The sequence below is a fragment of the Mustela erminea genome, chromosome 6 (assembly GCF_009829155.1).
Source record: "Mustela erminea isolate mMusErm1 chromosome 6, mMusErm1.Pri, whole genome shotgun sequence".
Taxonomy (NCBI): domain Eukaryota; kingdom Metazoa; phylum Chordata; class Mammalia; order Carnivora; family Mustelidae; genus Mustela; species Mustela erminea.
In genome coordinates, this window is record NC_045619.1 from 50,410,652 (window position 1) to 50,424,418 (window position 13,767).

Here is a 13,767-nt window from a genome sequence, read left to right on the forward strand (position 1 = left end):
CTTGGGCTAACTAAACCACCAGACTTCTTGAAAATACCTTTGAAATGTGGGCTTGACTTCCTCCTTGGGTGTTCTACAGCTATGTCCTCAGTGTCTCCTTAGAAGACTAGTTATTCTCATTGCTTGAACAAGATGAAGATTCCCAAAATAGACCTCCAGGCCTAATCTCCCCTAAAAGTCTGCTGCCTACTGCCATTTTTACTAGGCGCTCAATGTCAACATTTCCCAAGTTTGCACTTGTGATGGTTTCTTCTCCTACCCAGTTTCTCCGTCTGTCCAAAAAACCAACATGCTCCCAGGAATCCTGGCTCAGAACACTTAATTGCTTAATAAGACCGTGATTGTTGGACCCACAGAAACCTGGAACCCTACCTCCTTCACCATCTGCAGACACGGGATAGAGGCCGATTACAAACCTCTCTAAGTCTGCTTTCTCCTCTGTCACACTGAGATAAGACCAATGATACCCAAACTCAGGGCTGTTGGGAGGAGTAAATTATTCAATGAGCTTTTATGTCATGTCTAAAGTCAGGCTGACCTTCACCGAGTTCCTTAATCTGTCTGCAGTTGATCAGCCCCCCTGAATCCATTAGCAATCACCAAGGCAGTCTGCGTAGGCAGTGCTAAGTACTGTCCATCTGGGGACTTTCTTTATACTGTTCCCCTCACCTGCAAGGTACCTATTTTCATATTCATTCAAATGAAATTTTATTTTTCATTCAAATCCTTATTTTCATTCAAATCCTCTTTGCAGCCCAAGATTCACTTCTTCCCTGAAGTTTTCACTCTGTTACCCTGAATTCCAGTGGTGTTCCTTTCTCCAACTTCCCACTGTGCTGCCCCAACGATACCATTTGGCACTTACTCAGAAACCAGCTTATGTTGTTTACATAAGCATAATGCTGAGTCCATAGGCGATATCAAGCAAGCATGTGTTGATCTGATCAATTTGTTCATTAAGAGAATTTGAAACGATAAGCGGACCCACACCACTCCCTCTATGGCGAATAGATGGCCCAAATGTTGCCAAAGCATCTTCCAGGTTCCTTGGCAGACATCACTAATTGAGTTCAGAATGCACCCACCTCAGGTTCCCTTTCAACACTGCAGGTGGGAAGTCATTACTAATCCATCAATGATGGAATGTGGGATGAAAACGATTTGTCTTTTTTTTTTTTTTTTTTTTTTTGCAAAATAGCTTCTTAATGACAGAGCCAGGACTAAAGCCTCACCCTCCTTTTTCCATTTGCTACTCTTTCAATTTACCATAGTTGGCTGAAAAAAAACTTTTTATTCAGCTACTCATAAAAGATAAGAAACTCTTGATTACTAAGCAAATGTAAAATGAAATTCATCTTGTGTTTCCTTGGAGTATATACAGATAATCATAGTGGCAGAACAACGGTTAATGGGCAAGTTACAGGAAGACAGATTTTAGCTCAAAATAAATGAAGTTGCAGGGGTTAGGGATGCATCCAAATGGAGTACTAATAACGTGCTGTGCAAGGGTCCAAGGACAGGCTGGACGAGATGCTTAGAGACACTGTCCATGACGTGGGAGGAATGAGAGCTTACTGCCAAGCCTGGCCCTGGGCTTCACCCTCATTACCTCACTGCCTCCCCCTAACTCTGGGAAGAAGTGCAGAAGTCACCTACCCATTTCCAGACAAGGAGTTTTACTTTATTATAACAGTAGAACATAATCCTTAATTAAAAAAATTTTTAAACATGATAGAAAAGGAAAAAACAAACCATTCGTGAAAAAGCCATAATCTCTCCATCTAAATTCATAGTGTGGTATGTTTTAATCTTTTTTTTTTTTTTTTTTTTTTTTAAGCTAGGCTCCACGCCCAGCACAGAGTCCAACACAGAGTTTGAATTCATGGCCCCGAGATCAAGACTTCAGAGCCAAGAGAAAGAGCCAGTCACTTAACCTGCTGAGCCACCCAGGCACCCCTTAATCTTTTGAAAAATTCATGAATTTGTAGTTCTGCAAAGTCATAACTGTACACTGTATACTAGTTCAATTTGGCTTTTTAAACTTCATTTTACTTTGCGTGCATTGTTCCATGTTATTTCATACTATTAAAAACATTATTTAGTGATGTCAAATGATATACAGCAAACTCTCCTGCGACTTATCAATCTGAGGTCCAAATGAAGAAAAGAAAATAAAGGTAACGATATCTTCCTTTTCTTACTCCATCAAAAACAGAGCCCTGACTTAGTCTTAGAAAAGGTCACTGCCGAACACCTTTTGAGATGTCTTTTTTCCAGCCAATTATCAGGGCCGTGCAATAAAATGACATCTCTCCTAGAAGTGGCCTTTCCTTCCAAAGAATGAGAAAATGTATTTGACACGGGCAGAATAGAAATCTCAGACCTTCCTCAAAGCACTAGCCTGCACAAACAGGGACCAAGAATCAGGGATGTCGAAATTTAAAGCAAAGTGAAGAGTTCATTTGAAAGAATCAGGAGGGTAATCTGGGTCAACCAATCCACATTCAGTCAAGACTGCTGGAGGCTGAATGTCGTTACCATTAGGTGTTCAGTGCCCCGAATGAAAGAAGTTGATCTCATTCCAGCTTCTAGAGAACAGGTGCACACAAGGAAAGGGGGAGGGGGAGGATCTACCCATAGTTACAGTTGGTACTAATTAACATTCTCGCTGGCAAGCTCAGCAGAAAGGCCAAGAGTTCATTGGCCATAGAAGGGACTGATTTGCTCTGGAACAGACAGTGACACACTGATGAGCCCTGTGAAACCATAATCTCAAAAAAATGCCCACAGCCCCGGAATGCCACACCCTGACACATGCCCAAGCAGGCATAATTGATAGATGGTTATGTTTGAGTCCTCGATCCCTTTGGAAAACCCAGAAAGGCAACAACCCTCAGCAGCCCCTTCACCACCTAAAAAACATAAAATATGCTGGTAGTGCATATCCAGTTTGAATCCTACCTCTTCCATGAAATTCTCTGTCTCTGACGAGATCTCTTTTGGTTGCTCTGTATCTGTGACACTGCTGGGCACTCTGTCTAGCAGTGTTACTGTAATTATTTTATAGTTGACCACATCCAGACAAGTACCTAAGATACTGGCCAGGAAGAAATAGCCTCCTTCTAAGGGTGAGACATCGTAAGAGACTCCAGAATCTTTCTGTTCCCACCTATAGTCCCAGAAACGTCTCAAGAGTCCCTCCAGCCTGTTTAGCATGCAACCCCACTGTAGCCCTGCCCCCCACATTCCTCATCCCTCTCAGGAGCCCTTTCCTTCTCCAGTCTCATCCCTTCCTCTCCAGTCAACCCATTTTTCTTGCTTTCATTAAACACTCTTTACTTGATCTTTCCATTGAACAAATTATTGCCTCTGTTAGGAATATTCTCTCTTGTTCTTTCAACCAATCCACTGCTATGACCCATCTCCTCAAAGGCTGGGCTTGGAACTCTGCAAGTAGAATGACCCTTCTCAGACCAGGCAGGGCTTCTCTAGCGTTGTAGCATATTATTTTCTGTGTTGGTGTTATCCCTCTGCTCACCAGGTGGAACCTTCAAGGCCAATATCATGACCACCAGCATCTACCCAACGTGGTCTAATACAACACTCTCCATACAACAGATGTTCCCTAAATATTTGTAACCTAAAATAAACGTGATGTTCAAGATGTTCAATAAATAAGAAGTGGTTTTTCTTAAAACAGAGCTTGGTTTGTGGGTCCTACTTTCCAAACACAGTAAGCGGATGATGGAAGTGAATGCCATGCGTAGAATGTTTGTGTTCCTCTCCAAATTCATAAGCTGAACTCCTAACCCCCAGTGGGATGGTATGTGGAGGTCAGACTTTCAGGAGGGGAGTAGGTCAAGAGGGCAGAGCCCTCATGACTGGGATAAGTAACCCTATAAAAGGAGGCCCAGAGAGATCCCTTGCCCCTTCCACCCTATGAGGACAGAGGAAAGATGGGCACCTATGAGTCAGAAAGTGGATCTTCAGAAGACACAGAATCAGCTGGTGCCATGATCTTGGACTTCAGCCTTCAGAACCATGAGCAATAAGAGTGTGTTTAAGTCACCCACTTTCTAGTATTTTGATTATAGCATCTTGAATGGATTAAGAGCGGTAAGCAAAAGGACAGATTGGCCATGGTATCTCTTAGCCTTTGCCACCGGCTTCCTACCACATCTCCACCAATTATAAGAGAAGCCACCATTTGACCATTTGATAAGCACAGTCTCTTTGCCAAGCACCATATGTAGTTTATGTCACCTAATCCTAAGAGATAGATGCTGTTAGTCTTTTATTAGCATTTTGCACAGAGAAACACTGAGGCTTACAGAAATTAAGCAATTTGCTCAGAATTACAATTAGCAGAAAGTCGGTTTCTTAAATCAGATGTCTCTGAAACATTAGGGGATAGTGAGATAAGAGGAAAGGATGGGAAGAAGGTGGGTGGGGAGGGAAGCAGATGAAAAAGAAAAATCATCTGGGTCCATTCTGCAGAGCACGAGGCAGTCATCTCTCTCCCTGGGACGACAGTGACTGCAGGGGTATGGCCCAGATCCCTCCTTAGGGAGACAAACCCCAGCAGGGAGAGGTGGCTGCTGACGGCGCACAGCTAAACCTCTACCTGGAACCTGCCCTTGGCTGAGGGGAGCTACCTCATCCAAGTCAAAGTCCAAGTCACAGTCCCACACAGGGCTGGTCAGACTCTACCACCATATCCCAGCTCAGCTTCTCCAACTGCCCAATTCTGCCTACCTTCCTCCCTTCCTCGGTCCTGTTGTTCCTGAGAGCACTCTAAAACCCTCCTGTGGCCAAGTCATTCCTTTCTGAGCCTATTTCCTGGGAACGTGCCTGAAGACACCTATCTACAATGAAAAAGTGGGTGTCAGACCACTGCCTGAGCTCTTACCTAATCCCTGCAGAAAGAGGCTTCGGGGCACATCCCCAGCTGCTGAAAACCTTGGCCATGGGCAGGGACTGGATGTGTAGCCCTCCATCCTGACGCTCCCTTGGTGGCCTTCCCTGTCTCCCTCGTCTGTCAATGACCAGAACCTTGACACTCTTCTCTCTTTTCATCCCTCTCTTCCATCAAGTTCCACGTTCAGGAAAGGATGTGATGAGCTCAGTCACACAAAAGAGAAATTAATACCATTAATGTGTTACCCCTTGGGACGGAAAAGAAGCTTGGCTTACTTTAAGTTTAAACCAAAAGAATATATGCACAGCAATATTCCAGATATTTATTTATCAGATAAAATACTGGGCTGAGTTGGCGGTGAGGTAGGTGGGTCGTTTCTGGTTGGGGGTGACCACCTCAGCCCTTTGGGACAGATCCCTGATTCCGTTGCTGTGCATCTCTGACCCAGGTCTCCTGAGGGAGCACCCCCTCTGTGCTGATTCTCAGCAGAGTTGATGAATTACCCCAGCACCATGGGAGCAGACACCTGTCTGTGGTTTCCGCACACACCCAGGACTCAGGAAAAATCTAGAGTCTTTTGCTACGGAGTTCATTCCACCAGAAAAACAAAAAAGTAAGCAATCGGTCCCTCTTGGCTCAACTCAAAAGCACACTAAAAGCTTTTTCAAGATACCAGGAGATGGTTCAGAAGAGGCAGAAGCCTTTTAAATTCAGTCATCCCCGCTACTCAGCCACGGTGTATTTACCTACTTTTGGACAGATTAGAGATGAAGGGCACACAGGAAAAATCCACCAGGGGGATTTTGCTACAGAGTATCTACTCTCTGTCTGAATGATTCTTTAGGTCTCCTGAAAAAAAAGGATGGAAGATGTTGCTTCTAATTTTCTCGTGTCTCAAAAATGAACACCGGGAGTTGCTGCTTGGCTTGTCACAGATGAATACGTACAGCTAAGAGCCTTTAGGCTCAGTGGAATCATAAAGACACTGGAGACTCAGGGACAGAGAATTTTAATTACCGTCTACTGTCTACTGCTGTTATCTTGCTTGGAATCTCTGTTTAAGTCACTTAACCTTTCCTTCAAACTCACTTAAAAGGGAAAAAGGGAGAGTAATAAGGTTCATTTCAAAGTTTAGTGTCAGGAATAATTACACAAATAGTGTCTATTCTACGCTGTTCATTAATAATTCCCAAAGATAATATAAACTCTCCCTTTGGCCATATAAATGTGGCTTTTTAAATTGGGTAGATAATTTTCATTAATAAAAAAATACATGAATCACTGTAATGTACACCTGAAACTAATTGGGTACTATATGTCAATTATACTTCACTAAAAAAAAAAGTAAGGTTGTAAATACTTAGATGAGAATTTCTTTTTTTAAAATATTTTATTTATCTTGAGAGGTTGCACATGCACCTGTGGAGGTGGGTGGGGGAGGGGCAGAGGGAGAGGGAGAGAGAGAATCCCAAGCTGACTCCACACTGAGGGCGGAGCCCGACACAGGCTGATCCCACGACCCTATCCCACGACCCTGGGACCATCACCCAAAGACCATGACCCAAGCCAAAACCACGAGTCACCCAGACACCCTTCTTAGATGAGAATTCTTTTTTTTAAGATTTTATTTTTTTATTTGACAGACAGAGATCACAAGAAGGCAGAGAGGCAGGTAGAGAGAGAGAGAAGAGAAAGCAGGCTCCCCGCTGAGCAGAGAGCCCAATGCGGGGCTCGATCCCAGGATACTGGGATCATGACCTGAGCCGAAGGCAGAGGCTTTAACCCACTGAGCCACCCAGGCGCCCTTTAGATGAGAATTCTTAATCCTTACACATATACACATACCAGGGAAGCTACAGGTAGAGAACAGTGTGAAATCTGACTCACCCATGATGATGAAAGGGGCTTTTGGGTGCCACCTAATTAATCTCTGGGATAATTTACCTTGATACACTGCCGCAGATGACCAAGCATGGCTCCGTGTTGTGCAAGTACTGAATGGCTTTGGAGGTTCCGATTAAAACACTGATCCGAATGTGCCAAGGGAGTGGGGCCGTGTTACCCTAAAAAGACAGCAGTAGTTGGTATGGGAGTGAAACGTGTGTCCTCATTACATAGGAGTATGCCAGAAGAAAAGCAGATGATAAGGCGGGGAAAGGCCAGGTAATGAACACTTTGGTTTCCCACAACCTATTTGTAATTCAAGATACATTTTCCTCTGCTGCCAACGGTACCAGGCCTTTTTATAGCCAATGGAAATACCCAATAATTTTAACATTAGCATAATAATAATTTTAACATATATTAATCAAAATATGGCCAGTAATTATGTTTAAAAGTTCACTAATAAGGGGCACGGCATGGCTCAGTCAGTTAAGCATCTGACTCTTGATCTCAGCTCAGGTCTTGATCTCAGGGTCAGAAATTCAAGCCCCACATTGGGCTCCAAACTGGGTGTGGAACTTTTAAAAAAAAAGTTCATTAAATAAGACTTAAAATTATCTGTGGCCTAATAGTGTGGATTATCAAGAATAATGTTTTTATTCCTATCCTAACTGAAATGTAACCTATTCAGAATGAATTTTTAAACTTATCTTTCAAAGACATGAGAAATCAAGGCATGTATTCAACCGCTTTCTCTTTAAGGAGTCTGTATCACATTTATGTCTATCCTTTGTATTGAATGGTACTTTGTGTGAAGTTATGCAAATAAAAATTATCTAAGAAATAAGGGTAGTTGATGTAAACTCCTTGGAGATATGGAAGCGCTAAGGAGTAAGAGCCCAGCAAATCGTTTGGCCACCGTGCTGCACAACACACCACAACTCGGGTATTCAGGCAGTCTTTTTTAAGAGTAAAATATTAATGGATGAAAAAGACTTCCACTTCCTTGGGAAAGCCACTGGAGGCTATCCCTTCCTGCAAATCCATGTTGGCCTCCTGGATCCCACAGGACGTTTCAGCAGCTTCTTCAGGGCTTCAGGGGGTCAGAGGGCCAGGGAGAGTCATAGGCATGACTTACTACACACTGTAATCTGTCAAAAAGGGATCCATTTCTCATATATGGATAAACCAGGCAGAACTTCTCACTCTCTGTAAAATAGGCAGCCAACTCCAGTATGTTCGGATGATGAAACCTCGAAAGAAAAGATATTCAAATCCATCAGATTGTTTATGCAAATAAGAAATGAACAGTGCTGTGGTTTGGGGGTGATAAGGTGGGATGGGGAATAGGTCTAAAGCAAAACATAAATTTGGCCAAGGGAGAAGTAATCTCATTGGACACATAGCACAGATTTGTTTCCCAAATTGGTCTAAAGAGATCTAATAAACACTAGCCACTCTGATTGATTGTGACCATGCAACTATAAATAAAATACCCAAATATAAGAGAAAATTTAAGAAAGTAATGATTTCTGGAGATTTGGCAGTCTTAGGAACTTTACAATAAATAGACGACACTATCTGATATTAAATCATGTTTATCAAAATTGTTTATCAACGTAACTTATTTATTAAGTAAAGAAATATGGTACAAATGAGATTATTTATTTCATTGTTTTAGGTACACTGTGTAAGTCACCAAAATAGAAGAGTTCAGAAGACTGTTTTCATTCGTCCATTTAATCATCCGTTCTGTCAGATACTGTGCGAGGCACCAGTCACACCGCTAAAGGCTGTGACATCCAGTGTCTTCATAAAGCCGTACAGTTATCTAAAACTCATGTGATTAATAAAGTCTGATGTTGAAGAACATGTCACTGATTTTTAAATGCCAGAGTTCTGTCAGTGTAGCAGACATTTTCAGACTCCTTTCTTTTATAACTCTATTGCTTTTTTTTTTTTTTTAAGATTTATTTATTTGAGAGAGAGCGAAAGTGACGGAGAGAGAGAACATGCAAGAAGGGAAAGGGGCAGAGGGAGAAAGAGAATCTCAAGCCGACTCCCCACTGAGCATGGAGTCTGATGTGGGGCTCGATCTCACAACTCTGAGATCATGACTTGAGCAGAGCCCCAGAGATGGATGCTTAACCAATTGAGCTACTCAGGTGCCCCAAAACTCTATTTATTTATTTATTTTTAACATTTTTATTTATTTATTTGAGACAGACATAGAGAGAATACAAGTAGGGAGCAGGATCGGAGGGAGAAGCAGACTTCCCACTGAGCAGGGACCTGGACACAGGGCTTGATCCCATGACCCAAGCTGAGCCATTCAGGCGCCGCCCCCCTCAACACTATTTCTTGAAAGCCTGTATCATCACTGTGAAAACCAGTAGAACTCAGGTAACAACTATGAAATACAAAATGTGAAATTCACCCATACTGGGAACTCAGTTCAACTTAAGTATTTACTGAATGCCAACTATGTTCCAGGCATGCTCAGGGATATTAAAATAAAGCTTTTTTTTTTTTTTGTAAAGATTCTATTTATAAACACTTATTAGTTTCTTCAATAGCAAAACTGCCCTATAAAACTCACATACGCACACATACACACACACAGCTCCAGATTTCTTTTATTCCTCCCTCCCTAAAGAAGTGTGTGTGTGTGTGTGTGTGTGTGTGTGTGTACATACACAAACACAGACATATTTTTCTTTTAAATATGGCAAAAAATGCCCATGACCCAAAATTCTTACACCTACTGTAATCCAGACCATCATTGTACAATGAAAAGCAAGGGACTGAAAAGGAATTCAGCTGGCGTATTTGGCTGCCGAAACAATGGATCTGTACCACTATCTGGGAGTCCTGCCCCTTAAAATCATTCAAAGAGACAGAAATCTTTTTGGATAGCAGATAGCAGACCTCATACAGACATAGCCACGGCCAGGTGCTCTGCTCTCCTGCTCTGCCTGCTTGCAGAGCAGAAACGATCATTTGCTTATTTTTAGATATTACCAATCCAGCAGAAAATTGGACACTGTTCCAGTTAGTGAGGTATGGAAGGTGGGGCAGCCGTAGAAGAAGATTTCTGGCTTCGCATCTACAGACGCTTCTCACCCGTCTTTTCACTGCAAGTTTTTAAGTTGGTGGGATTTTAGATTACATAGATCCAAAGGTCTGCAGATACAAAAGCTTTAACATCGTTTTGCCACATATTTGTGAGTGCCTGCTGCAGAGGAAACATGATGCAGGCCCCCGCGGGGTGGGAGAGCAGGCACACTCGAGCGGCAGACAGACCTGGGTTTGAATCTCTGGTCTTCTTAAAGACCAAGCTGTGAACTTGGCCACGTGAATTAGTGTCTGTAAGCCTGTATCTTTGCTGCGGTCGGAATTATGTCTCTCCCCCACACCCCTCCTCTCCTCTCCCACCCAGCTCCAACATCGAAGCCCTAACCTCCAATGTAAAGGTGTTAGGAGAGGCTTTGGGGAGCTAGTCAGGGTTAGGATGGGATCCCTCACAATGGGATTACAGCCTTGATAAGAAGAAATACCGGAGAATCTGCTCCCCCTCTCTCCACCATGTCAGGACAGAATCAGAGGGCAGACATCTGCAAGCGACCATCCTCACCAAGAACCAGATCAGCCTTGATCTTGGACTTCTCAGCCTCCAGCAATGCGAGAAAATAGATTTTCTTCAAGTCACCCTGTCTCTTTTGTGATGGCAGTCCTAGCAGATGAACATTCTTCAACTTACACAATAATTAAGACACCCCTTCCCAAGTTTCTTAATTAAATTAAGTGAAAAGTTAAATATTTAGCCAAGGACCGGATCCTCAAAAATTATTAGCGCCTCCTCTCCCCTTGGGAAAGAAGCGCAAAACGGAATCAGAAGCCACATCTCAAGGAGTTTACAATTCTGTCTAAAGGACAGGGGTTAAGCGATTCCCTTAATATTGAACTAAAAAAAAAAACTCACTTTCAGGTCTTGGCTTGGATGTGACTTTTTCCAAGAAGCCTATTCTATTGCCCAGCCCCCAGGTCACCATGTTCCCTCCCTCAGCATCCTCTATGTCCCCATCTTACCCCTTCATTTACTGAAATTGCCTGTTGACTTATGTACTTCTCTCCTAACCCCACACCACGCAGCATGCTCTGAAAGGAGAGGGCTGCACCTGATTTATTCACAAGTAAATACCTGAGAAGGAGACTGAAGATGATTTAGGAGATGAGTTGGATCAAAAAGGTAGGATCTACTTCATCTTCCTCATCTCCAAAATAGGGATAAGGGCAGTATTTACTTCACAGGATCGTTGTGAGGATTAAAGAATTACTACATGTAATGTAATTGGTATAAAGCCTAAAACTAAATAAATATTAGCAATATAAGTAATAATAATAGCACACCAAGAATATTCACCATCATAGAGTTGCTAATTCTCTCTAAAGTCATACATAAACACCTCATCAGAACAAATCCAAAAGGATCAGATGTATACATGTAAAAAATGAAATCATAAAAAGACTTGAAAAAACCATGGTAGAATTATTTTATGATCTTTCACTGGGGAAGTTCCTTCAAACTGTGATATAAAATTCAGAATCTGGGGTGCCTGGCTGGCTTAGTCTAAGTGTCTGCCTTTGGCTCAGGTCATGATCTTGGGGTCCTGGGATCAGGCTCCTTGATCAGCGGGGAGCCTGCTTTTCCCTCTCTCTTTGCCTTCCTCTCCCTCTGCTTGCCACTCCCCCTGCTCTCTTGTTCTCTCTCTCTGCCAAATAGATGAGTCGAGTCTTAAAAATATATATATATAGATATATATATCTATATATATATATCTAGATATATAGATAGATAAATATATATATATATATATTCTATCTGATAGAATAGTATCAGATATTTCATAGAAAATGAAGGTCTCTATTTTTTTAAGATTTTAAAAAATTTATTTATTTGACAGAGAGAGAGGGAGAGAAAGAGAGAACGAGTGCACATGAGCAGGGGCAGTGGGAGAGGGAGAAGCAGGCTCCCCGCTGAGTAAGAAGCCTGACGTGGGACTTGATCCCAGAATCCTGGGATCATGACCAGAGCCGAAGGCGACTACTTAACCAACTGAGCCACCCACGCATCCCGGAAGGTGTCTTAATATGTGAAAAGATTCACCCATAATAGAAAAAGAAATTTAAACCACACCATAGAAAAAATGCGAAACCATTTTCCCTGAGCACATTGGCAAAAATTATAAGTCAAGCGGAGAAAGACAACTATCATGTGATCTCCCTGATATGAGGAAGTGGTGATGCAACATGGGGGCTTAAGTGGGTAGGAGAAGAATAAATGAAACAAGATGGGATTGGGAGGGAGACAAACCATAAGTGACTCTTAATCTCACAAAACAAACTGAGGGTTGCTGGGGGGAGGGGGTTTGGGAGAAGGGGGTGGGGCTATGGACATTGGGGAGGGTATGTGCTTTGGTGAGTGCTGTGAAGTGTGTAAACCTGGCGATTCACAGACCTGTACCCCTGGGGATAAAAATATATGTTTATAAAAAATAAAAAGTTTAAAAAAAAAAGTTAAGAATAAACGCTATGTTGCCAAAAACATGGGGAGCCAGGAGCCCTTGTATATGTAAATTGGTATGTCTTTTGGAGGACAGCTTGGTATTATGCAATGCATATAACCATTAGACCCTGCAATTGTATTATGGGAACTTAGATAAACTCAAACAGGTACAAAATAATATATATGAGCTTTTCTTGTTGCAGCATCTTACTTTCTAATATTAAAAGATTAGAAAAAAACTTAAAAATCCGTCGATATGAGAGTGGTTAATTAAATCACAGTACAGCACACCATGAAATGTTAAAATAAGCAAAGTGAACAATATATTTGCTACCCCTGGTGTGAAAATAAGAAAACAAAATACATGCATGCTTATGCATAAAGTATCTCTGGGAGGAGATACAGAAAACAGGCAACTGTTGCCCTTGGGGAAATTGATGGGGTAGTTAAAGATAATAGTGCGGAAAAAAAAAATCTGTTCTTGGTTTACCCTTTGGTACTTTTGGAATTTTGAAATCGTCCAACTTATGACTTATTCATTAGCAAATAAATAAAGCTGAACTATAGAAACCCTCTGCTATTACAATTTGGGTCTTAGTTTTTGGTTGACTAAATGATACACATTAAATTTTTATGATCAGACTTTTAATGTGTTGATTTCTGGTCCTGGGGATAAAAGAAGGATTTAGCACAAAGTCTCCTCCACCACCACCCACTTCACTTATTGCTTTAGAAAACATCTGAAAAGAACATTTTCTTTTCATAAAGGGTGATGAGTGAGCTCTATAGGGTTAAGGGCCTTCGCTGAGCAGATGCACAGCTGCAGATATGAATATATATGAAAATGAAGTCATTTTAGTTTGTCTCCGAGGACTCCCGGGCTCATGAATGAATTCCCAGAAAATAATATGCACATCAAAAGCAGTTGATTTCTTTGTCTAAACTCTCTTCCTGCAGAGAGTTATATGGATGAAACAGTTTCTGGACTAAAATGTCTCTAAGGAAGGGGGAAATGGTCAAATATATACAATTCTCATGTTTTAGGAGTTACTTGACCTTGAGCCACGTTAGTCACACATGATTTCACCCACTGCCTTGTGACAGTTTCTTGTTAAAATATGTTCAAGTGAATTACGCGAATGGTCTATTTTAAAATGTATTCTAAGGAAAAGACTAAAGCAGATGTCAAAAATGTACCCGGTGTTCTCACGGCCAACCCACATTTATTACATGCCGACCATGCCAAACATGGTGTTCTAGCATCAAAGATGCACAAAGCTGAAAAACAGGCACAGACGGAGAAATTGCAGACAAAATATACTCACAGTAGTAAAACTTCAAGCTCAGATAAAAACCTCTTCCATTGTTTCTTACACTGCATTTTTTTCTCCTAAATATC

At 41.8% G+C, this 13,767-nt stretch overlaps 1 protein-coding gene across 2 annotated transcripts in view; it reads right to left on the minus strand.

Annotated features, from left to right (window-relative positions):
• The window catches only part of IRAK3 (interleukin 1 receptor associated kinase 3), a 48,853-nt gene that overhangs the window by 10,312 nt on the left and 24,774 nt on the right, over positions 1-13,767 (minus strand). For both annotated transcript variants that reach the window (XM_032347128.1, XM_032347127.1), the window contains 3 exons: positions 13,694-13,758; positions 7,941-8,055; positions 6,863-6,981 (listed from right to left, as the gene is read on the minus strand). In XM_032347128.1, coding sequence (XP_032203019.1) covers positions 6,863-6,981; positions 7,941-8,055; positions 13,694-13,758 — 299 coding nt within the window. The remainder of the gene's footprint in view (positions 1-6,862; positions 6,982-7,940; positions 8,056-13,693; positions 13,759-13,767) is intronic.